We start from the raw sequence: 26,602 nt of genomic DNA, 5'->3' as shown, positions 1-26,602 counted from the left end.
GAGCAGCTCAATCATATCAGATGCCTGAAAGGGTGAAGCCTTATGTTACCAAGACCACTCCTGCTTTTAGAACCTGACCAGAAAGCACAGATGCCTGCAAACCTGAGTGATCTCACCCTGGGAGCTGTTTTCATAAGATACGATAGTGGACTGAAGAGTTATTACTGACGGAATGGCATTCTGGTTGTGCATCAGTAACTTTAGACTTTTAGCATTGTTTGGCTATAAGGAATCTGTGTTCAAGAACCAGGGGATGGACTGCTGTACTGTGATTTATAAGAAGTATGTGTTTGGTCATTCAAAGGGACAATGTCCAGAAAATACTGGTTGTCATAGCTGATGCGGGTTAGTGGTGGAGGAATGCTACTGGCATCTAGTGGGCAGAGAGTGGGGATGCTACAAAATGTCCTAAGTTGCACAGGACAGCCCCCACCACAAAGGATTATCTACACCAAGATCTCAGTGGTGCTGAGGCTGAAAAGCTCTGTAGTGACTAGATTCTAGCCCAGCAGATAAAGACACTGAGGTCCGCAGAAGTTAACTTGTTCAAGGTCACTGCCAACCACGGAAGTGCTCCAGCGGAGGAATGGAGTCTGAGTGCATTTGCCTGCACTCCTGGCAGAAAACTGGGTGTCGAGTAAACTTACTTTATGGATGAACACCAATAAAACTGTACTCGCCGGTCATGAATTCCCAAGGAAAGACGTTATACTTCACAGTATAATTTTCCGTGAAAATAACAAAGGATCACACTGTGTGTGTCATTAGTAAAACACTGAATCTCTGGGATTCTCTACATCTGATGTTTAACATCTATCCTGTTCACTTCTCAACACACCTGCCACACTGTGTCAAATAGATCAGTATTTGCTGTTTCATTATTAGACGTGCAAAAACTCTATAAAGTTTTTATCATATCCTTAAAGCCATAAAATTGACAATTTATATCAGCCCAAACCAGAAAATACCACAAGTAAATGTAAAATAATTCACATTCAAATAAAATCATGAGCATTCACATCTTAGTTTTTCCAATCTTCAATTTGAAAGACCCTAAAGATAATTTTGAGTAGAAAAGAGAATAAATTGGTATTCTTTTCTGTTTTGTAATAAAATATTTATCCATACCCATATTTGTTGGATTTTTAGTACAGAGGAGGAAGAAATGTTACCTTGAGTGCTGAGAGCACCAAAGAGTGAAAAAACGAAAGTGAATCTTTACAATGATCATATAGTTATCTAAAATACCATTTAAACTTTTAGAAATCAAATTTACAAATTTTTTTAGTTTCCTTAATTTAGCAAACGAAAGTATCTTTTACTATCAAACTCCAAATTACAAGTCAAACATATTTTTTAAATGTGATTTTAAAATCCAATTCTGATTTTAAAATCTAAATCTGATTTCTCAGACTTGGATTTTTATTATATGTACTTAAAATAAAGGAGGGGACCCCAACTGATTAAACTGCAAGATAATTTATGTTAAAACTGATTTTTACATTGGAAATTTCTTGGCTATATGCTAATTATGGTACTGGAGCAATATTTTTACCCCTCATAAAATTAAGAGCACTGACTAGGCTTTGGTTTGGTATTTTATTTCACCGAAAAGCATAAGTTTTATCTCCTGGGAACGCATTAAAATAAAAAGCATGACTTTAAAGCTACGTCACCTTCACAAATAATATTCAAGAAACCTTAGTGCTCAGTACACAAGGTAAGAATAATACGATCTTACGGTCCTCAGCAGAAGCAGACCAAGCACAGCAGCTGCAAATGTTTTAAGCACGGCTCTCCAGTAAAACACACTACACTTCACCCCAGAGAAAGAATGTTGGCAAATATCTCTACCGCATGCAAACTGCATTTAAAGCTGCTGGGCCCTGAAACTCCATGCAGCACTTTGAAACTGCTCCACAGCCTTTCTCCTTCACCTACCGCTTGGGGCTAACACACAGGCATGAACTTCTATTGAGGAAAGCCACAAAAAGCTTCAAAAAAGTTCTAACGGTAGGCTCTTCTTTCACATTTTATTTTAAATATCGTTTGTTAAGATGTGATTCATCGAACAGTCTTGATAAATGCAAAGGCCATCTCTAATTTTTTAAGTTTCAGTTACCTTGAACAACTGTAACAAGCACTTATATATGTCATTGCATAAATTTAACATCCCCACAGGCAAGAACCTTGCTACAAAAGTCACAAAAACCAGGCTTTTAGCTACTGATTTTTGACAAGCTGGCATCTACAATGCAGCACCAGCAACTCTGAGTGATTCTGTCTGAAATTCTTAAGAAAAAGTCTAAAATGTGCATCAATGATAAAGAGACTCTTCCCCCTCTCCTTCCCCCAAATCCTTGATTCAATTCTGTATTTTTTCTAGTCTGCAATACTGTGTTTTTTTGTAGTTCAAATTTAAAAAACAATGCTATCATCTAAGAATAATGGTATCAATGAAAATGACAAAACTAAGAAAATTAAAATTATGGCTTTTCCTATATGCTTTCTCACCTAAAAGTAAATGTTAATGAGTACTCTTCATGTTAAATTTAAAGTTTAAGTTTTAAAACTCTTGGAACTTATTTCTATTCATACCATTACAAATCAAGAGTTCTTATAAAATAGCAAAGTTGAAATACGATATTTTTAACTCACATGAGACAGGATCATGAGTCTTCATTTTAACTATTTATACTACAGGTATCCTAAGATTTCAGTTGCATTCAAGTACCTTTGTTTAAGGCACCTAATTATTAACAAACTTGAAATTATCAACATTGCTTGGGTTTTGACAGAAAAATAAATAAAAACCACTTTCTGAAACTATTTTTAAGACTGTCACTGATACTTGAAATCTTTTAGCATCTAATTAAAGATCACTAAGGGTTAAATACTTGTTCTCTGGCCCCTACTGAGTATGCCCTGCCAAAAGTCCTCTAAGCTTTTAAATATTGCTTCCATGGTCTGCATTTTTATTTCCAGGGAAAAAGAGAGCATTGTCCCACAGTCAGCAGGCCACTAACTTATTAACTTCCAGTCACCTTGATTTTTGCTGAAATGAAGACTCTGCAGTCTACATTTCTCCTGCTCCTGCTTGTGCCTCTGATAAAGCCAGCACCACCAACTCAGCACGACTCCCGCATGACCTATGATTATGGAACAGATAGTTTTGAAGAAGCCTTGTTTAGTCAAGATTTTGAGGATAAATATCTGGATGGAAAAAATATTAAGGTATTTATATTTCTACTCTAAACTTAACTTCTTAAAATAGTCACACATTTTAATGCATGTTTTTGTTTTTTAAATGTGTCTGATAAGGTAAGGGGAAAGAAAAAGCAATTTAAATGACTGAAAGTAGTTCAAAATAACTGTCCCCAAGATTATATTTTTAAAGTATGCATGTCTTCCAAATTAGCGACCAACACAAAATTTAAGGAAAACTAAACTTTAAGATGATCTCTTACTGGTTGAAGATTTATAAGTAATGTTATACAGTGCCCTATGCTGGTGTATTACATTGTCTCAAAATAAAATAGGAGAAATGTGTATTAGGAGAAATGATCTTTGATTACCAACTTAAGGTTCATTATTTTAGGAAGAAATGGTTCATGGAAATAAATACTGCTTATTTTGTTGTCTATAGCATTTCACAGTAATTTACATATGCCAACTATACATGGTGCCAAAAAATGAAAAACTCCTCAATGTGGGGCTTAGTTTTTAATCAGTTTCAACCACTTAGAGTCTATCAATTTGTACCAAGTAACTGTAACTGTCCTTTAGCTAATACTCTGCAGGATGACTTCATATCACATCTTTCATACTCCACTTGCATGGGCTGAGTAATTACTTGTGGTTTTCTTGGCACAGAGAAGTGAACGCTGGGTAAGGAAAAAGTTAATGCAGCACATAAGTATCTGCTTCTGTCTAATCTGTGTGTGTGCACACAGAACGGAAAATGAGAAATGCAGCCAAATATATAACAACATTTATTGCTTTTCTTTCTTTCTTGCCTTCTTTCGTATACAGGACCAAATGTTAACACTATAATTTCTCTCAATGGAGTTGGTTAATATGTTAGCATTATTTTTGCCTAATATTAAGAGCAAAATGATAGGTATCACTAGCAGAGCTTCAAAATTTTGAAAGAAGGTCTATCATAACAACAAGCTATTGGCTTACATGTATGATTGGAATCTCTCAGTTAAAAAAACAATTTCAAATTTCTGTGGTCCCTAATAAATAGTTAAGTTCCTTGCTTTTTCTCTTCACATTGCTTTAGAAGTTTCTGCTCTTCATATAAATGTAGGGACTAAGATATTTGTGGAGTAGAGAAGCATTAACAGCACTTATTACACAAACTCAGAGTGGAGGAGCTGCTCACTCAGAACCCTTGTGGGAGAGTAAAAGAGTCAAGATGGAGATGAAAGGGGAACCGTTTTCAGAGGGCAGAGACTGGGGCCCCACACAATCTACATTAGATCTAATGGCAGAAAATGCTCCCTCCCAGGACAGCAAAGACTGATATAGACCCCAGGGCTAACAGTCTGGACTGGGGGTCCCAGTGGGGTGGGCAGGGAAGGGCAGGGAAGGGTATCCCTTGCTCTTGGATGACTCAGTATCATAAAGGCATATAGGTATTGATGGGTCACTTGGAGAAGAGGCCAAAAGCTTGCTCAGTGCCCTGCATGGGCGATGTGACCACTGCTTCAATCCTGCTGAACATGGTAGAATCTGGCATCATGAACTCAATTAAGACAAGGCCACAAAGAATAATTAGAAGGCCTTCCCTGGATAAAGATGATCTCATTTCAGGTTTCACTTCAGAGAAACTTTCATTCTGAGTCACAGAGTTCCCTCCAGCTCCCATTTGGAATTTCAACATATTTAACATTTAGGAGGCACTGAGTTTGGCTTTTGGAGATAAAAAAATAAAACAGACCTGGTTCTTTTACTCAAGGAGTTGACAGTCTGGAGTGAGAGTGCCGAATCCTAACCACTAGACCACCAGAGAAGTTGACAGTCTGGAGTGAAAACAAGCTACACAAATATTTACCTTACACATTAATGAATGAGGAAATGGAATTATGTGTAAAATCCTACTGCAGCACAAAGGAAATGCCACTAACTCTGACCATGAGAAGACAAGTGCTGTCTGTAACCCTAAGGTTTTCTTTCTTTTTTTTTTTTTTTTAAGATTTATTTATTTATTTGGCAGGGGTTGTGGGAGAGGGAGAGGAAGAGAGAATCCCAGGCAGACTCCCTGCTGAGTGCGGAGGACCCTGAGATCAGAACCTGAGCTGAAACCAAGAGTTGGATGCTCAACCCACTGAGGCACCCAGGTGCCCCGTGACCCTAATTTGTATAGTAAAAATTAGACTTTTTCATACCTGATAACAATTTTTTTTAATTTTTCTAATAGGAAAAAGAAACTATGGTAATACCCAAAGAGAAAAGTCTTCAATTACAAAGAGATGAGCATGCAACGCCACCGCCCTTCAAGAAGGAAAATGATGGTAAGTGCGCATACCCTCTCAGCTCATCTCATTATCTCAAAAAGAGCTTTCGTAGCTAGATTATGGAACTTTATTCCTTATCTCCACTGAGAAAGTCAGCTGGTGCATTGGGGGTACACATCTGCTGCGACCCCACATTACGAGTGAGAAACATGGACAGGAACATTCGAGAACAGTCAAGTAAAAGGTGTGTGCTTCTGTCTATATCAAGTCAATTCCACAAACAGTGATTTAAAATCAATGATGGGGGGGTGCCTGGGTGGCTCAGTCAGTTAAGCGGCTGCCTTTGGCTCAGATCATGACCCCAGGGCCTGGGATTGAGCCCCACACCAAGTTCTCTGCTCAGTGGAGAGCCTGCTTCTCCTTCTCCCTCTGCCTGCTGCTCTGCCTACTTGTGCTCTCTATCTCTCTAGTAAATCAATCAATAAATAAAATCTTTTTAAAAATAAAAAAAATTAAAAAATTAAATCAGTGATCTGCAAATACTATGTAAAGCCTGAGGATAAGGGAAATAAAATGAATTCTTGACTTCAAGAAACACAGAGATGCCTAAATACATAAATATTTGTAATACACATTTCTATGAAAACAATAGAAAATAACAAAGTCCTCCTTAATAGTTCCTGTCTATTTGGTTTATTTTTGCTCTATGAAAGAACAGTATTTCACATAACAACATGAAAAAAAAGTCACACACTAATTGGAAAGACATTCCTTGCTCTTGGATGACTCAGTATCATAAAGATGTCAGCTCTGCCTAAGTTGATAACAACAAGCTTCTTTACAAAGTTGGTAAGGTTGATTCTCAAGTTCGTGTGGAGAAGTCAAACCTGCACGAAGCCAGGGAGTCACTGAGAACTGACAGGGATGCACGGGAACCAGACATACCACGCAAGAGAACTTACTTTACAGTCTCTATGCTAAAACACATGTGATACTGGCGCACAAACAGAAGAAAAGTTCAGAAAGAGAAATACCTGTAGAAACTCAGTATATAATAAAGAAGGCATTGTAAATCACTGAAGCAAAGATGGTACTTTTAAAGATTTTAAGAAGTCTCTACACCCAATGTGGTACTCAAACTCACAGCTCCGAGATCAAGAGTCCAATGCTCCACCAACTGAGCCCACCAGGCACCTTAAAGACAGTATTTTTGGAAAAAGAATGCTGGATCCTGAAACTAATACTACACTGTACGTTAACAAACTGGAATTTAAATAAAAACTTTAGGGGCGTCTGGGTGGCTTAGTCAGTTAAGAGTCTCCCTTCAGCTCGGTTCATATTCCCACGGTCCTAAAAATCAAGCCCCTCGTGGGGCTCCCTGCTTAGTGGGGAGTCTGCTTCTCCCTCTCCCTCTGCCACTAGCACTGCTTGTACTCTGTCAAATGAATAAAAAAATAAATAAACAAAAACTTTAAAAAATTTTAAATGGTATTGAACAACTGAGTACTCTACTGAAAAGGGATAAAACTAGATCCACACTTTACACAGATAAACAAATCCCTCATTATATACATTAGGGTCTAAAAGTAAAAAGTGAAATCATGCAAATACGAAACGATTATCTGGGAGTGGGATGCCTCAAAATTCAGAGAAAATAATAGAAATAATAATAATAGAAAACATCAATAAATTTGAGTAGATGAAATCAAATTTTCTCATGGGAAAAAGCATCGTAAATGAAGTCAAACACAACAAAAACTGAGAGAAATAAAGTTAATGTCTCTAATTTATAACACATAAAAATCCAGGAAAAAGAAACTGACTAAAAACCCACTGGAAACGCCATCAAAAGATATGACGATTTAAAAAGTGATACAAAAATGACCCTTAAACATACGGAAAGATGTTCAATCTTACACATACAGAAATATGTTTAAATTACACTAAGATACAAATTTTGAACCTACCTGATGGACAAAAAATTAAACCTGTTACACCAAAATATTCCACTGACAAGGCCACAGTGGTATCAGATCTTTATATACCGCTGGGAGGAATACAAGTTAGTATAATGTTTTTGCTTAAGCAGGATCTAACAAAAACAAACATGCAATTTACTTTGTGATGTAGCAATCAACTTCTAGGAATTAACTTAAAGATATACCTCCAAAAGGAAGAAAATACATATGCAGTATCACTGAAGCACTGCTTGTAAATGCTAAATTCTGGAAATGCTCTAATTGTCCATACCCTGAAGGGAGGTGAAATGAAGTATGATAAATCCACACAAGGGAATACTATGCAGTTGTAAAAAGGAATGAGGAAGATCTTTATGAACTAACAAGAAGTGATTTCCAGAATATATTATATGGGGAAAAAAAAGTACAGAAGAGCATCTACAGTCTACAGCCTTTCATCCAAGAAAGGGAGACATAAGAAAATATACATGCATCAGCTTACTTGTGTGAAAAGAAACTCAAGGGAAGGTAATTTAAAAATGGAGACTGGTTACCAGCCAGTCTCAGAAGGGACCAGAGGTGGGAAGGAGGGAGAGATGGTCACTGGGAAGCTAGGGACAAGGGGCGGTGGGATTTCTCGGAATATACACTTTCTGTGTAGATTCGATTTTAGAACAAGGTTATATTTCACGCAGGTAAACAAACAAACACATTTATAAATAAAAGCAGCAAGGGAAGATAAAAAAAACCAAAGTTGGCCTACAATTAGAAACAATTTCATTTCAAATGAATAACATAACATACTAAAGGGAAACCAATTTAATCCAAGTAACCCTGAAACACAGTATTTTTACTACATACCTTCAGGCTAAAGACAAAACAGAATGAGGAACACTGAAATCCCAGTGAGAAGGTTTGTTTTCCACTGTGTTACAGGTCAGCAGTAACGAAACTATTTAGTATGTGGCCTAGCACTGAGTGAACTACTACACTGGATAAAGAGAGCCAGGTTTCTCAGAACAACTGTGGTGAGGGGGGAGGCCAGAGTGAGCGCAGGGGAGCTGCACTGGCATAAAAGACACTGGCGCCAGCTCACAGTTTGTACACAGAAGTACAGACATGGGTACGGGTCTGCCTTGTTTTCTGACCCCACAGACACTGCATTGCTAACAAACGCAAGGTTTGTAGCAATCCTGCCTGGACCCAGTCTGCTGGTGCCATTTTTCCAACAGCATTTGCTCACGTCATGTCTCTGTGTCATCTTTTGGGAACTCTCACAATATTTTAAACGTGATTCTTATTATCACATTTGTTACGGTGATCTGTGATCAGTGATCTTCCATGTCACCGCTGTAATCTGGGGCCACCGCAGCTGTGCCATATAAGACTGGGAACTCAACCGATGTCGTGTGTGCTCTGACCGCTCCACGGACGGGCCCTTCCCCCATCTCTCTCCTTCTCCTCGGGCCTCCCTATTCCCAGCTGATAACCCTACCAGGGCCTCTAAGTGTTCACGTGAAAGGAAGAGTCGCACATGTCTCACTTTCCATCGAAACTAGAAATGATTCAGCTGTGTGAGGAAGGTCTGTTGACATCCAAGACAGGCCAAAAGCTGGGCCTCTTGTGCCAAAAAGTAGGCCCCGTTATGACTGCAAAGGAAACGTTCTCGAAGGACATCGCCAGTGCTACCCCAGTGAACACATAAGAGAATGAAACAGCCTCCCTGCTGACATGCTGTGAGTCTGACCGGTCTGGAGGGAAGCTCAAACCAGCCACGACATTCCCTTCGCCCAAAGCCTCCCCCGGAGCAAGGCCCCGACTCTTCAGTTCTGTGCAGGCTGAGGAGCTGAGGAAGCTGTGGAAGTCAAGTTGGGAGCTGGCGGAAGTCAGCGGGGGGGAGGCAAGAAGCGTCTCTGTAACGGACAAGCGCAAGGTGAAGCGGCGAGCGCCGATGGAGAAGCCGTAGCAAGGGATCCCGAGCATCCGGCTGAGACAATTCACGAAGGTGCTCACACAAAGCAACAGGTTTTCAATACAGACGCAGCAGTCTTCCATTGGAAGATGCCACCTAGGACTTTCATGGTGAGAAAGACATCAACGCCTGGCTTCAAAAGTTCCAAGGACAGGCTGACTTTCTCCAGAGAGGCTGACGCAGCTGGTGACTTGAAGCGGAAGCCAGTGCCCATTGCTCATTCTGAAAAGCAGCCCTTAGCAACCACGCTAATCTCCTCCGCCTATGCTCTTTCAACGGAACAACAGAGCCTGGCGGACAGCACAGCTATTTACCATACGGTTGATGGAATATTTTAAGCCCACTCTTGAGACTTACTGCTCAGGAAAAAAAAGATTGCTTGCAAAATATTACTGCTACATGGCATTGCACCTGGTCACCCGAGGTTCTAATGGAGAGGAACAAGATTAATGTTGCTTTAGGGGCACCTGGGTGGCTCAGTGGGTTAAGCCTCTGCCTTCAGCTCAGGTCATGGTCTCAGGTCCTGGGATAGAGCCCTGCATCAGGCTCTCTGCTCAGCGGGGAGCCTGCTTGCCCCTCTCTCTCTGCCTGCATCTCTGCTTACTTGTGATCTCTGTCTGTCAAATAAATAAATAAAATCTTAAAAAAAAAAAAAAGATTGATGTTGCTTTCATGCCTATTAACACAACATCCATCCTGCAGCCCATGAATCAAGGGGTAATGCTGACTTGCAAGTCTTGTTCTTTAAGAAATACCTTTAGTAAGACTCTAGCTACCGTAGATACTGATTTGTCAGATGGATCTGGGCGGACTCAATCTAAAACATGCAGCAAAGGATTCACTTTCACTTTCATGACTCATGGGAAGAGCTCAAACTATCAAACTCAACAGGAATTTGGAATAAGTTGATTCCAGCCCTCATGGGTGGCTTTGAGGGGTTCAAGACTGCAGTGGAGGAAGTCACTGCAGATGTGGGGGAACAGCAGGAGAAGCGGGATCAGAAGTGCGGCCTGAAGACGGGACTGAACTGTTAGAATCCCGTGATCAGATTTGAACAGACGAAGACTTGCTTCTTATGGATGAGAAAAGAAAGTGGTTTCTTGAGATGGAATCTACACCTGGTGAAGATGCCATGAAGACTGTGGAAATGACAGCAAAGGATTTAGAATATCACACAAACATAGCTGTAACGCAGCAGAAAGGTTGGAGAGGATGGACTCCAGTTTTGAAAGAAGTTCTACTGGGTGCCTGGGTGGCTCAGTCAGTTGGTTAAGCATCTGCTTTCAGCTCAGGTCATGATCCCAGAGTCCTGGGATCGAGCCCCGCATCCGTATCCCTGCTCGGAGGGGAGTCTGCTTCTCCCTCTGCCCCTCCCACTCTCTTTGTCAAATAAAAAAAAATAAAATCTTCAAAAATAAAAAAAAAACGTCCTACTGTGGTTAAAACAGTACCAAATGGCTTCACAGGCTACAGAGAAATCATTCATGAAAGAAGAGTCAATCCATGCGGCAAACTTCAGGGTTGTCTTATTTTCAGAAATGGCCACAGCCAGTAACACCCTGATGGGTCAGCAGATCAACATCAGGCAAGAAGATCATGGCTTCACAAGCAAAAAAATCATGGCTCCCTGAAAGCTCAGATGATGGTTAGTAGCTTTCAACAGGAGAGTGTTTCTAATTTAAGTATGAACATTATTTCTTTTCTTTTCTTTTTTGAACAATGTTTTAGACACACTGACTGCACACTTCACAGGCTACATGCACTATAAACATAACTTTCATGTGTACTGGGAAACCAAAAAGCTCATTTGACTTGCTTTATTGCAGTGGAACCAAACGTGTAATTTCTCTTAAGTTTGCCTGTATAGACATGTTTGTCTCTGTGTGAGTGTATTATGTGTGTATATATGTATATGATGTGTTTATGTGTATGTATACACACATATATTTAGATGGTATATACATACACCTATAAGTAAGAAATGTATGTAAATGTCTAAAACACCTATATGTGTGTATATATGTGTATTAAATATGGAGAGACAAATAGACATACATGTATTTCCCAGCTCTCTCTGCAGAAAGAGCATAGAAGCAATGAGATGCTGGTAGCAATGAGCATATCCACATTCAAATCCTGGTTTCTAAATACTGCTCTCTACTAAAAAGAGTCAATACTTAAAGGAATAACTGATTTCAGGCTTGGGGCAGAGAGATGGCAAGAGTGGTCTGGGACATCTTACCAAACCAGAAAATAAAAAAGTTCTTAAAGAGTAATGGAGACATTTTAAATCAAAATATTTTTAAAATGTAGTATAAATTTATAAAAGATATATTAAGACCTGCATACTGAACTCTAGACAACTATAGTGAGAGAGATTAAAGACCTAAATATATGGCTATACTATGTTCAAGAATCAGAAAACTCAGTATCATTAAGATGTCATTTTTTCACAAATTTATTTATAGATTTAACTCAATACCAGTTAAATTTTTAGCCTTTTTGAAATTAAGAAGCTGACTCAAATTTACGTGGAATTCCAAAGAGCTTAAAATAGTGGTAACAATGTTGAAGAATACAGTTGGAGAATTTACACTACCTGAAACACTACAGGAAGCAAGACATTGTGGTATTAACATAAAAATAAGTAGATCAGCGAAACAGAATAGAGTCCAGGAATACAGTTACACAATCGGGTCAACTAGCTTTTTACAGTGGTGCCAATGCAACATAATAAGGAAAGGGTAATTTTTTCAAAAAATGGTGCAAAAAACTGGATAGCTCTAGTATTAAAAAATGAGCTTTGGGGACGCCTGGGTGGCTCAGTTGGTTAAGCAGCTGCCTTCGGCTCAGGTCATGATCCCAGCGTCCTGGGATCGAGTCCCACATCGGGCTCCTTGCTCTGCAGGGAGCCTGCTTCTCCCTCTGACTCTTCCTGCCACTCTGTCTGCCTGTGCTCGCTCTCTCTCCCTGACAAATAAATAAATAAAATCTTAAAAAAAAAAAAAATGAGCTTTGACTCTTTTTGAGTCTTTGACTCTTTCTGAGACCATACATAAAAGTAACTCAAAATGGACCCCAAACCTAAATATCAAGAGCTTACACTATAAAACTCTTAAAAGAAAATAGGATAATAACATAGGTTGGCAAAGATTTCTTAAGTACAACACAAAAAGCACAACTATAAAGGAATCAACCGTTCTTCATTTAAATAAAAATGTATAGAAGGAACATGCTCAACATCATAAAAGCCATATATAAAAGACCCAGAACTAGTATCATCCTCAATGGGAAAAAAACTGAGAGCTCTTTCCCATACAGTTAGGAACACAACAAGGACGTCTGTCCACTCTCACTATTACTAGTCATCACAGCACTGGAAGTTGTAGCTACAGTAATCATATGAAAAAAAGAAAGAAAAGGCATCCAAATCAGCAAGGAAGAAGTCAAACTTTCACTATTTGCAGATGACATGATACTCTTTATTGAAAACCTGAAATATCTCACTAAAAAACTGCTAAAACTGATACAAGAATTCAGCAGTTGCAGGATATAAAATCAATGCACAGAAATCTGTTGCATTTCTATACAACAAAAATGAAGTAGCTGTACAAGAAATCAAGGAATCAATCTCATTTACATCTACACCAAAAACAGTAAGATATCTAGGAATAAACGTAACCAAAGAGGTAAAAGATCTATACTCTGAAAACTACAGAACACTCGTGAAAGAAACCGAGGAAGACACAAAGGGATGGAAAGACATTCCATGCTCATGGACTGGAAGAACAAATATTAAAATGTCTATGCTGACCAGAGCAATCTGCACATTTAATGCAATCCTTATCAAAATAACAACAGCTAGAACAAAAAATCCAAAAATTTGTAAGGAACTACAAAAGACCCCAATAGCCAAAACAATCCTGAAAAAGAAAACCAAAGCTTGGAGCATCACAATGCCTGACTTCAAGGTCTGTCACAGAGCTGTAATCATCAAGATAGTATGGTACTGGCAAAAAAACACACACACAGGTCAGTGAAACAGAATAGAAAACCCCCAAATGGACCTACAACTATATGGTCAACTAATCTTTGACAAAGCAGGAAAGAATATCCAATGGATAAAAGACAGGCTCTTCAACAAATAGTACTGGGAAAAGGGACAGCAACACACAAAAGAATAAAATTGGACCACTTTCTTAAACCATACACAAAAATAAATACAAAATGGATGAAAGACCTGGGGTGCCTGGGTGGCTTACTTGGTTGAGCATCCGTCCGATTCCTGGTTTCTGCTCTTGTGGTGATCGTGCCATTGTGGGTTCAAGCCCCATATCAGGTTCTGGCTTGGTGTGGACTCTACTTAGGATTCTCTCTCCTTCTTCTGCCCCTCCCCTACCCACATGCACACACTTTCTCTAAAAGTAAATAAATAAAGTCTTTTTAAAAAATGGATGTAAGGAGAAAATGTGAGACAGGAATCCATCACAATCCTAGAGAACAGAGGCAGCAACCTCTTTGACCTTGGCCTCAGCAACTTCTTGGACATGGTGCCAAAAGCAAAGGAAACAAAAGCAAAAATGAACTATTGGGATTTCATTAAGATAAAAAGCTTCTACACAGAGAAGGAAACAATCAACAAAACTAAAAGGCAGCCTAGGGAACAGGAGAAGATATTTGCAAGTGACATATCTGATAAAGGGTTAGCATCCAGAATCTTTAAAGAACTTACCAACTCAACACCCAAAAAACAATCCAGTTAAGAAATGGGGAGAAGACATGAATAGACACTTTTCCAAAGAAGACATCAGATGGCCCTCAGACACATGAAAAAGTACTCAACATCCCTCACCATCAGGGCAATACAAATCAAAGCCACAATGAGAGGGGCATCTGGGTGGCTCAGTCTGCCTTCAGCTCAGGTCATGGGTCCTGTGGTCAAGCCCCCATGTCTGGGTCCCTGCTCAATGGGGACCCTGCTTCTCCTTCTGTCAAATACATAATTTTTTAAAAAAGCAATAATAACAACAAAACCACAATGATAAGTCACCTCACACCTGGCAGAATAGCTAAAATTAACAACACAGGAAAAAAATAGGTGTAGGTAAGGATATGGAAAAAGGGGAACTGAACCCTCTTAAACTGTTGGTGGGAATGCAAACTGGTGCAGCCACTCTAGAAGACGGCATGCAGGTTCCTCACAAAGTTAAAAGTAGAACTACCCTCTGATCCAGCAATTGCACCATTCGGTATTTACCCAAAAGACACAAAAATATAGATTCAAAGGGGCTCATGCACCTCATGGTTATAGCAGCATCATCAACAGTAACCAAACTATGCAAAAAGCCCAAGTGTCCATGACTGATGAATAGATAAAGAAGTTGTGGTGTACATATACAATAAATATTACTCATCCTTCAAAAAGAATAAAATCTTGCCACTTGCAATGACATGGATTGAGCTGGAGTGTATTATGCTAAGCAAACTAGGACAGAGAAAAACAAATACCATATGATTTCACTCATACATGGAATTTAGGAAACGGATGAACATATGGGAAGGGGAAAAAAGGGAGAGAGAGGGAAGAAAACCATAAAAGACTCTTAACAACAGAGAACAAACTGAGGGTTGATGGAAGGAGGTGGGTGGGGGAGGGGCTAGAAGGCCACAGAGATGAAGGAGGGCACTTGTGATGAGTGCTGGGTGTTGTAAGTAAGTGATGAATCACTAAATTCTACTCCTGAAACCAATATTATGCTATCTATTAACTAGCTAGAATTTAAATAAAAATTTGGAAGAAAAAATGTTTCCTGTTCAGAAGATAACGGTAAGAAAATAAAAAGACAAGCCACACAGAGGAATAAATCTGACAAAAAACTTATATTTATAATAGATAGTCTTGTAATTCAGTAACAATAATGCAAAAAAAAATTTTTTAAATAGGCAAAAGATATGAACACTTTACCACTACAATATGTGGATAGCAAATAAATTTATAAAAAAAATTGTTCAGCACATTAGTCATTAGGAAAATATAAATTAGAACACAAGATACCACAACAAACCTTCCCAGAATGACTAAAATTAGAAAGTCTGATCGAACCAAATGACGAGGATGTGAAGTAGCTGTAACACTCGTGCACTGCTGAAGGGACTACAGAATGGCACGAGCTCTACGGAACACAGTTTGGGGCTTTCCTGCTTTCCTCAAAAGGTATACACCTACAAGGTGGCCCTGCCATTCTGCTCTTAGGTATTTACCCTAAAGAAATGAAAGCATCACATCCATACAAACTTCTACATAAGGCTCACGGCAGCTTTCTGTGAAACAGCTAAAAACTAAAGACCCAAATGCCGACAAGGAAGGACTGTATAAACTGTGTACATTAATAAAATTAAATACTACTCAGTAATAAAAAGGAATGCACTGCTGATACATGTAATAGAAGACGAATCTCAAAATAATTGTGCACAGTGGAGGAAGTTGGATCAAAGTATATATACTACATGGTTCTTTTGATAGAAAACTCTCAGAAATGCAAGCTGCCATGAATGGACAGAAAGCAGGTCAGTGGTTGCGAAGAGGGAGGGACTATGAAGAGTAAGAATACTCTGGGGGTGATGATTACGTCAATTATTTTAATTGCAGCAGTGGCTCCATGGGTATATACATATGTCAAAAACGTATAAATTAGGGGCGCCTGGGTGGCTCAGTGGGTTGGGCCACTGCCTTCGGCTCGGGTCATGGTCTCGGGGTCCTGGGATCGAGCCCCACATCGGGCTCTCTGCTCAGCAGGGAGCCTGCTTCCTCCTCTCTCTCTGCCTGCCTCTCTGCCTGCTTGTGATCTCTGTCAAAAATAAATAAAATCTTTAAAAAAAAACAAACAAAAAACGTATAAATTATACAAGTTAAATATGTGTCAATTATTAAATATCATTTAAGCACAAAAAAAGCGGTGACAGAATGAAAAAGAGCATGGAAGAGTTCACACTCAGGACACCTGGGTGGTTCAGTCTGTTAAGCATCTGCCTTCCACTCAGGTCATGATCTCAGGTCCTGGGATCGAGCCCACATTGGGCTTTTTCCTCAGCAGGGAGGCTGCTTGTCCTTCTGCCTCTGCCCCTCCACCCTTCTCATGCCCTCTCCTCAAATATTTAAAAAAAAAAAAAAGAAAAAAAGAAAGGGTTCACACTGCCTAATCTGAGACAATTTAATTATCAAAATAAATATGATGGTAAATTCTGATCCATGAGATAAGGAATTCATAAGCTCATAGTGAACTGATATAACTAAGTAAGAAGAGAATGTTCTACCTTACACCAAATATCAACTAACAAATGTAGAAGAAATGATGGAGTTAGAAAATTATAATTTGTAACTATCCTAGTAACAAATGATTCTGGTAAGAACTATCAATAGGTCATAAAACTAGTGAGTGTCAGGTGAATGATGAACCGGATGTTAAGAATCTCAAAGTACTTCTTCAGCAGATACTTATTAACGGCAGACACCAAGTGAGTCAAGTGACCACTGACAGCATCATCAGGAACGGGACAAATAGATACCAGGTGCTTCCTGATACACAGCCCTGAGGACCCAAAGTCATTTCCATGGTGTTCCTGTCAAAAATGAGGAACCTCAGACAACCTCTAATTAAAAGACATTCTGAAAAACAAATGCCCTGAAAAATGTTTTTAAAATTCAAAAGTTTTCAAAAATTTTAAAAGTTATGTACAGCGAAGACTAAGATATATTCCAGGCTGAAGGAGATGAAGGAGGCACAACAAGTAGGCAACACATGATGTAGCACGTAATGGCGTCCTTGCCATTTCCGGGACAGCTCTAACATGGAGGTTAATAGTTTGTTTACTTAACTGCTGGTTTCTAAGCTCGTTAGCTATGGTCACTGATCTGAAATATGTGTGTGTCAAACCAAGTGAGAAAGCAAGCTTGCATTTACCTTAAGCTCTGCTTTATGAATCCTTCTTGGTATTCAAATCAGGAAATGTAAATCAATTTAGAAATTAAATGATCACTGCTAAAATGGATAGAGAATAAAAGAGATTTTAGATTACAGAACTGCAAGTAAGAGTCTGGGGAGTTATCAGGTCACTAGCTAACATGACAATATCCTTCCCTCTATCACCTATAATTCTGCAAAATATATTTTCAGGGGTACCTCGGTGGCTCAGTCGTTAAGCATCTGCCTTCGGCTCAGGTCATGATCCCGGGGTCCTGGGATGAGCCCTGCATCAGGCTCCCTGCTCAGCAGGAAGCCTGCTTCTTCCTCTCCCACTCCCCCTGCTTGTGTTCCCTCTCTCACAGTCTCCCTGTCAAATAAATAAATAAAATCTTTAAAAAAAAAAAACCTTTTCAAATTAGTGATAACTCTCATGATAGCAATAATTTTGCCATTAGAGGCTAAGCACTTTAATTTTTTTAAGTAGACTCCAAGCCCAGCATGGAGCCCAACAGGGGGCTCAAACTCACAACCCTGAGATAAAGACCTGAGCTGACACTGAGAGTCAGACTTTCAAACAACTGAGCCACCCAGGTGCCCTGAGGCCAAATATTTCTAAACTATGGTTTATATTTTTATGATTTTGTTTCCCAACTTAGAAATGCCCACATGCCTGTTGTGTGTTTGCTTAAGTGGCTCTGTATACTGTGAAGAAGTTGACATTGATGCTGTACCACCCTTGCCAAAGGAATCAGCCTACCTTTATGCACGATTCAACAAAATTAAAAAGCTGACTGCGAAAGATTTTGCAGAAATACGTAAGTTAATTTTAAATAAAATAATTTATATTAACTCATGTTAGTATTAACCTCAAATACACACAAGTTTCTAGGCACTTGTGGCCTCTCACATCTAGGGTAGTCTCCGCTGGAATATTTACGTATCCACACCCTTCACCAAAATCCACTTGTTTGTTGGAGAGCCTCTTTTCTATTCGATGTCCCATGTCACCTTTCTTTATTGGTGACTTCATGTTGACAGCCCATCTAACATATGAGAAGGCACCAATGCCTTCTCAGCCTCAGACCTTTGAGAGCTGTTTGCCTCAGCCACTCAGAGCACCAGCATAATCGAGGTGCTTCTCTAACCTCGACGCTTTCTTCACAATGCTGCCTTTACTAGAAGGGTGACTCTGCTTTAAGTCAAGGTTACTTTAACTCAAGGTTCTTAAACCTGGCTGTGTACTAAAAATACTGGTACCAGATCCTCATCACCAGAGATTTCAATTTAGGTCTGGGCAGAGGTCCACGTGTCATCATGAAACACCACCAAACTCCTCACATGATTCTCGCCTAGGGCTAGCGCATTCCCCTCTTTCTGGGATGCGGGCCACGAGGGCCCTGCTCTAGCACACTACACATCCCGTCTTCTGCATCGCCATGTCTCAGGTCTGGATCACAAAACCTCGTGAGTTCTCTAGACTGCTATGTTGTCAAGTGCTTCCGCAGAAAATCATACCAGAAATGCACACGGGCCCCACTACACATTTATGAGCTTCACCATGAGACTATCATGCTGCACCTGGTAGCTCCCAACTGGTTGAAGTACAGTAGATCCACACTTTCAAACTCACCTACTGGGTGAAATTTATTTGTGACCCAAAGTCACTGTGTGCAGCCCTCACGGTCACTTGACGACATGCACCGTGGGAACACCCTAGGGTTCCCCTAGTTGAGGTCGAACGAGGTGACCTCTGCCATTCGGTGTCAGCTCTCACACGACAGAGCCATGCTCCGTCTCAGCGCCACATCTTCCACACCCGGTGCTCCCCGAGCGCAGTACTCCAGGGCCTCCTGCTGTGAGGCGATCTTCATTCCAATGAGAGCTGCAGTGCTCGTGGTCTTGAGTTCCATGTTAGTGTACCCACAATATAAACTCACCACAGTGCTTTGAAACAGAAACGCTCATAGAACTTTGTACTAATTGGCTGATGTAAATGTGTGACCAGAGGCTCACAGGAACCTAACCCTGTATCTTCCCCCAAGAGCAATGGTCCATTTCACCAACTCCAGTGTTTGCAGGGACTACCTCAAATAATGAATGAAAAGCAACTCCTTTTCCTCATCATCTCAGACATAAAAAAGTGAAACAAACAAATTGAATGTCTCTCTCCATCCACATCACCTTAACAAATTAGGGAACATTCCTGTTTGTAACAACATTCCTGTTTGTAAGCAATAAGACAGAGAGAGATAAAGATAACATTTTCTACAATCACAATGCAACATGCAAAGTGTACCTACATAATTCTATTCAATCAAATGTAATCCTTATTTCCCATGATTTGCAAACAGAATTTGTTCCAAACTGCCTCAGTATCCTGAGAATTCAAGCACAGAAGCCTCTGTGAACTTCAAGTTCCCTCGCAACCCTGAAATTCCAGGACTCGAGTGAGACAGGCCGTCAGTGTCAGGCACGGGGTAGATGCTCACCATGCATTCAACAGAACTTACTGACCTACTAAATACAGATACTCTGTTAGATACTAAAACTAAAAGGTGTTTGAGTGACCCATGAAACCAATGCTTTTTTTCAATCCACATGAATGAGATTTTAACTTTTTATTTTTTGTATTATATTTTCTGTATATTTTTCTTTCAAGCTAACTTAAGAAGACTTGATTTTACGGGAAATCTGATTGAAGATATAGAAGACGGTACTTTTTCAAAACTTTCTCTGTTAGAAGAACTTACACTGGCTGAAAATCAACTACTGAAGCTTCCAGTTCTTCCTCCCAAGCTTACTTTATTTAATGCAAAATATAACAAAATCAAGAGTAGAGGAATCAAAGCAAATACATTCAAAGTAAGTATTTTATACTATGACCAAATACAACACCAATTTTATACAAACAATAGTAACATGGTAAAAGAGAAACTCTGTTCTAAAAGTTTATTTTATATTTTCAAACTTTTAATTTTATAAATGAAGACATTATTTCCATAATAAATAGTCCTGTTATTGGACTCATTCAGTCTAACTTATACCTACACCTCCCTTAAAGTATGTAACTTTACCTTGCTTCATGGGACAATATCATATCCCAGGTTTTTCACTTGCTCACACAGCAAATATTTATTTATAATATAAAATATTTATAAAAATAAAATAAAATAAATATCTATTTGTACCCTCATAAACCAGGATGCTATAAAACCTCAAAAAGGAGTTTTCCTGTGTTTCTTTTCCTTACAATACTAGTAATTTACACATGCCAGAAAATTATTTTTCCAAAAGTAAAATTCAGCTTTAAAGTATTAATACTTTTAAGTATACTTTTTTTAAGTAGTAATACTTAAAAGTATTAACCCATAAAATTCTGTAGGTTGACTTTCTTTTGAATTCGAGCTTTCTTTTGAATTCCATACAAAATTCTGTATGTACTAAACATTGAATACATTTCTTATTTAATAACTCAAGATATAGGTACAGGAAAGAGGGATCTACTCTGACTTAGGTAGCCAGGTTGTGTCGAAATGCATAGCCTATGGAGAAATTACTGCCTTGCCCAGTCCTGCACAGGTGGTAACTCGTTCCCAGTCCTCGAAGGAGCCCCACACAAAAAGATGATTGTGCTACTATTGGCAGCAAACCTCAATCAAAAGGGAAGTCTGGGGCTTCTTATGATAACATTTAATAGAAACACTATCAAACAATATCATAAAGTTTATGATAATCACACAAAGGTACGATTTGTCCACAAACGAGCAACCTGTCAGAAAATGTAAAAATATTTCATTTTTCTTTTCTTTTTGTTAACACTTAAGGGTTGTTTTTCAACTATAAGAGAAATTATTCTAAAGGCACATCAGAGTTCCTCAGAAATTAAGAGATTATTAGAGGACTTTTCAAAAGAGGACTCACTTTCAAAACAAACAAAAAACCCTTATAATTTGAAGCTATATAATTCCAGCTGATAAGCTGTTGACTAATTGGCATAGTAAAGATCTACAGGAGCTGATCCACACTTCACAAAAGGAGTGTTTGAATATTCAGAATTTTAGACTTGCATTAATCTTGAAGTCCTGTGATAAAATGATACACAGCAACGGACTGCTGACCAGGAAGACTAATTCAACACAGACCCTTATGGGTAAAAGTCATACCTCGCTAAATAGTTAATAAATTGCTCTGGGAAACATTTTACTAACAAGCACATTGCTTAGGAGTACAGGCACAGAGCACGTCCCTGTGCTTCGCAGACACCGCGTTTCTACAAACTGAAGGTCTGCGCCAACCCTGCTTGGAGCGAGTCTATCGGCACCTTTTTCCAACAGCATTTGCTCACTGTGTCTCTGCCACGTTTTGCTAATTCTTTTTTTTTTTTTTTAAAGATTTTATTTATTTATTTGACAGAGAGAAATCACAAGTAGATGGAGAGGCAGGCAGAGAGAGAGAGAGAGAAGCAGGCTCCCTGCTGAGCAGAGAGCCCGATGCGGGACTCGATCCCAGGACCCCGAGATCATGACCTGAGCTGAAGGCAGCGGCTTAACCCACTGAGCCACCCAGGCGCCCCGTTTTGCTAATTCTTGCAATAACTGAAACTTTTTCATTATTATTACATTTGTTGGTCTGTCATTAGGGATTATAACTCATTGAAAGCTCAGATGTTGTTAGCTTTTAGCAATAAAGTATTTTTTAATTAGGTTATGTACATTGTTTTTTAGACTTAACATTGTTGCACACTTTAATGCAGTATAGTGTAAACGTATCTTCTATATTCACTGGGAAACAAAGAAATTCACTGGACTCACTTTATTGTAATATTCGTTTTATTGTGGTGGCCTGGAACTGAACTCACAGTATCTCCAAGATGTGCCTGTATTCATTTTGCTAGAAATTGGTGGAAATGAAATAAGAAGTTCTGAAGGTTCAAGAGACGTTATGTCAGCACCAGGATCCAAATTCAATCCTGCGTAGGGACTGACCTTATTAGCTGTTCACAAGACAAATCAAAAGGCTTCAGAAGCTGACGTGGATTGAGGCCAGGCATGGCTGGGTATTCAGTGGTCAGATGAGTGGAGAGAAATGTGGAGATGCAGTAGGGCTCTATCACCTTTCATAAAGGACCAAGATACACTACTTGTAAAACCAAAAAACCCTCAAAACCAAATAACTACCAAACCAGCAATTAATAGTACTGATAGGTGTGTATGCCAACACCTATGTACACACGTAAATACACACATATATTCGCACACACGTCTATGCACATATATACATGCATATGCATGTGTGTACATAGCTGGAATCCTGTGAAAGAAATGTACTGACCTCAATAACGCTCAAGCCAAGTAACTTTTCCTTACAGAAACTGAACCACCTCTCCTTCCTCTACTTGGACCACAATGCCCTGGAATCTGTGCCTCTTAATCTACCAGAAAGTCTACGTATAATTCATCTTCAGGTAGGATTGCTCCCTTCACAATATGCGGCTTTAATTTAACTTAAAATTGGTCAGTCTTGGAACTCATTAGGAAACTCAATTATTCATACATATAAATGGGATTATTCATATGTAAATTTTTCCTATCAAAAGTATGACTATTTAGTCCAAGGCATCACCTGCCTGAAAGTCCCACCTGCCCAGAGAACCAGAGAACGAGAAAGGATCAGCGACATAGGTGTGCGGTCTGCTCTTAGAGTGGGGCTTGTCATCAGGTGTGTACTTAGCACTCCTAGTTAATCTGACACATGGATTCAAAGGCAGGGCACACTATAACCTCTGGTTTGTCCCTCTTTCTAAAGATTCTTTTTTTTTTAAATTCGACAGAGATCATAAGTAGGCAGAGAGACAGGCAGAGAGTGAGAGCGAGAAGCAGGCTTCCCGCTGAGCAGAGCACCCAATGCGGAGCTCGATTCCAGGACCTTGAGACCATGACCTGAGCCAAAGGCAGAGGCTTTAACCCACTGAGCCACCCAGGCGCCCCTGGTTTGTCCCTCTTTCTCCAACAGCAGTAAACATTTGGAGACTTTCCAGCTGACTTTATCGTCCAATATCATTTCAAGGTAATACAAGAGAGAAAACGAATTAAACTAAAATTGGTCTTTCAGCATCATAAGAATCCCCATTTGCCCTTTTTACTTCTTTAAAGGATTATTTAAGGACACAGTACCTATTTTGAGTGACACTCTAGAACAGGACACTTTCTCCAGGTAGTATAATCTGATTTATGCTTAGAACTTTCTGCCACATGGTTATCACTCTGAGTAATAAGCTGTGTGTTCTTCCAAAGTAATACTGTAGATGTAAAAAGGCAGGGGCTGTGACTCAGGTCACACTGAGACGGTTTTATTATTGAAAGGATACACAGGATATACAGTAATTTCAAAATCGTTTTTTAAATACTCAGTGAAATCCCATTACATAGCATACAGAAGGTTGATTTCAAACTTCTGAACAATTTTTCCCTTCTATTTTCCAGTTTAACAACATAACTTCAATCACAGATGATACATTTTGCAAGGCTAATGACACCCGTTATATTCGGGACCGCATTGAAGAGATACGCCTGGAGGGCAACCCCATCGTCCTGGGAAAGCATCCCAACAGTTTTATCTGCTTGAAAAGATTGCCTGTAGGGTCATACTTTTAACTACTACCAATGCAGCATATAAACTAAAGTACACACATGCATATTGTCTGTCTCAACAATGTCTAAAGGAGCATAAATATTTAATATTCACTTTGTGTCCCACTATGAAGGAATTTCATGTTTTAAACAAGGATGTTCAAAAATCTTATACAGAACAAGTAAAAAGTAAAATTGAATCCAAAGTTCAAAACAAAGTAATATGAAAATATTTAAAAAGCATTACAAAATCCTTGTAGTTTACACCATAGTGCCATTTAAAAGGTATGTTTTTATATAAATACCCAAATTTAAGAAGCATTATTTCCATTACTAATTAAGTGGAAGGATAAGTCCAAAAAACTTTCAACTGTTTGTCTTTCTTGGCCTTTACTGGATCCCTAAAGCATTTAAGGAAGACGTTCCAAAAACTTTGAAAAGCTAAGTATTTCCAGTGATCTCCCATTTTTCTTTCATGATTCATACGTTATTCATTATGAAGTAGGAACTTTGTTTTCCCTCTATTAAGGCAGCTATTATATTTTTACTTAGCCCGAGAAGTAGGTATTGTCTCATATCTAGGCAAAACTTTCCAAATAAAGCATAATCTTACTCTCTCATAAAGATCTAGTAGAGTAATCAAAGTTCTTCTGCTTTATAGTCACACAGTTAAAGGCTTTAGTAAAATAGTACAAAATCTTCCTTTTTCTAAATACTGACATTCCAGTCTACCATAAAACATTTTAAGGAGTGAAGCAGAACAAAATCAGTGTGCTCATTCAAAAAAAAACAAAAAATAAAACCAAAAAATCTTGAATGTACATCCCATCACTCAAAAAATAGCTATAAAGTTCAGCTTTCAAATATGACAGATACTGCAAAATATTTTCTTTTTACCACCATAGCAGTGAGAATCTCATCAATAAATCTGTTCAAATATAAGACATGAAAGCAGTGAATTTTGTGGTGTTACTGCACACCACCTCCCCCCTCCCAACCTATACACATCACAGTCATGCAAACTGACTATACCTTCACAAGAAAGCTTCGGAGCAACATTTTCTAAAGGCCCAGGATTAACTGATCATTTTGCAGTGTGAATTCATCTACACTCTAATGGTGATGACTCATCATCGAACAACTCTGCCAGATTAAAGTTCCTAAAATAACCTTCCTCTTGACCAAAACCCACTCAAAGTCTTATTCCCCCACATTGTATTGAGATTACATCCAAAATTATCAGTGCTTTAGATGCACAAGTCTGAACTGTGTACATAAAAATTTCTAATACTGTTTCCAACATAAATCGTACATTAGAATCAAGTTGGTCTCCATATACAATTCCCACAACAAAGAGTCACTCATATTTTTAAGCATTTGCTTCTGTTTTTCCCTATGCTGAATGAGCTCCTATCTGTTCTTCAATTTTCTCCCCATTTGTCAAGGTTGACCCAAAGATGAGACTTTGTTCATTAAAACATCTGTGATGTCTTAAGGCCACAATTATTACCCCTATGCTAGTTATTAACTCACCTGCTTCTTTTATTTTGGTAATTGATAGTCACTAACTATATACTACTTTCTCATTATTTTGTGTGCATGCCTCATTTCTCTGTGACTGAAAGCTCACTGAACAAAACCAGTATTCCCTTTATATTTTCAATGTGCCTAGCATAATAGTAGTGAGCACATCTGAATTGAATATGCAATGAAAAGAACAAAATAAAATTCATTTAAACCAAGGGCTCTGTTTTATTTGGAAAAAAAGAATCTTCATCACAATCTTGAATGAATCAATGGAAATGAATTATAACTTTATCTGGAAAAATAAGTTTGGTAAAAAAGAGAGCAAAGTGGTGGGACCGACACCAGGAAAAGCAGTCAGAAGATACATCTGTTATGTTTCCAGGTGCATCCCTATATTCTTTACCTAACTGAACTTAAAGAGGAAAAAAAAACACCTTAAAATAACATAACTTTTAGAGAATTCAAAAGCCTGTGGTTTACATAAAATAATAATTAGGAAAGAGCACTGGTAAAAGGTCTGAATTACAGAATTATCTTTGAAAGACAATTTCAGATTTCCAGATAAGAAGATATGAGTAGGGGTAACTGACAACCTTATATATACCCTTAGGTCACAAATAAGATAAAAGAATGACACTAAAATTCCACTGACCCAATTATCTTAAAGAAATAGTAGTATTCATTCTTGACACTGATAAGTAAAGAAATTAAGGTTTAAAATTAAAAATGTTTTACCCTTACAAACACTCTGAAACTAAAGAAGCCATGCACCAGTACAGAGACATCCTGTGTTCCTGGGCTGGAAGACCAAACAGTTACTAGGTCAGCACCACCCAAAGCAATCCACACACTCAATGCAGTCCCTATCCAAATCCCAATTACATTTGTTGAAGAAAGAGAAAAACCCATTCTTAAATTCGTATGGAATCTCAAAGGACTCCAAATAGGCAAAAGAAATTAGAAAAGAAGAATAAAATTGGAGAACTCACACTTTTCTCATTTCAAAAGTGAATTACAGAGCTACAGTAATCGAAAGTACAGTACCGGCATGCAGGAACATATGTAACAACAGAAGAGTGCACGGAACCTA

At 38.7% G+C, this 26,602-nt stretch overlaps 2 protein-coding genes across 3 annotated transcripts in view; one reads left to right on the top strand and one right to left on the bottom strand.

The window, feature by feature from the left end:
* CENPP (centromere protein P) overlaps nucleotides 1–26,602 on the bottom strand; it is a 227,667-nt gene that overhangs the window by 146,792 nt on the left and 54,273 nt on the right. The window lies entirely within an intron of this gene.
* OGN (osteoglycin) lies at nucleotides 1,892–25,727 on the top strand. The gene is made up of 7 exons (XM_059412033.1): nucleotides 1,892–2,013; nucleotides 2,986–3,234; nucleotides 5,426–5,519; nucleotides 18,013–18,171; nucleotides 20,016–20,218; nucleotides 22,725–22,820; nucleotides 23,839–25,727. The coding sequence occupies exons 2-7, from the start codon at nucleotides 3,061–3,063 to the stop codon at nucleotides 24,007–24,009; spliced, it is 897 nt and encodes a 298-aa protein (XP_059268016.1). The 5' UTR covers nucleotides 1,892–2,013; nucleotides 2,986–3,060; the 3' UTR covers nucleotides 24,010–25,727.

The sequence above is a fragment of the Mustela nigripes genome, chromosome 9, assembly GCF_022355385.1.
Source record: "Mustela nigripes isolate SB6536 chromosome 9, MUSNIG.SB6536, whole genome shotgun sequence".
NCBI classification, from domain to species: Eukaryota; Metazoa; Chordata; class Mammalia; order Carnivora; family Mustelidae; genus Mustela; species Mustela nigripes.
The sequence above is the reverse complement of the archived record's forward strand: the minus strand, read 5'-3'. Positions and strand labels throughout refer to the sequence as shown.

Bases quoted from the DNA above. Each gene is read 5' to 3' on its own strand.
- OGN (XM_059412033.1), top strand. From the start codon at position 3,061: ATGAAGACTCTGCAGTCTACATTTCTCCTGCTCCTGCTTGTGCCTCTG. The intron at 5,520-18,012 runs GTAAGTGCGCAT...TTCCCAACTTAG, and splicing joins CTTCAAGAAGGAAAATGATG to AAATGCCCACATGCCTGTTG. The intron at 20,219-22,724 runs GTAAGTATTTTA...TTTTCCTTACAG, and splicing joins TCAAAGCAAATACATTCAAA to AAACTGAACCACCTCTCCTT.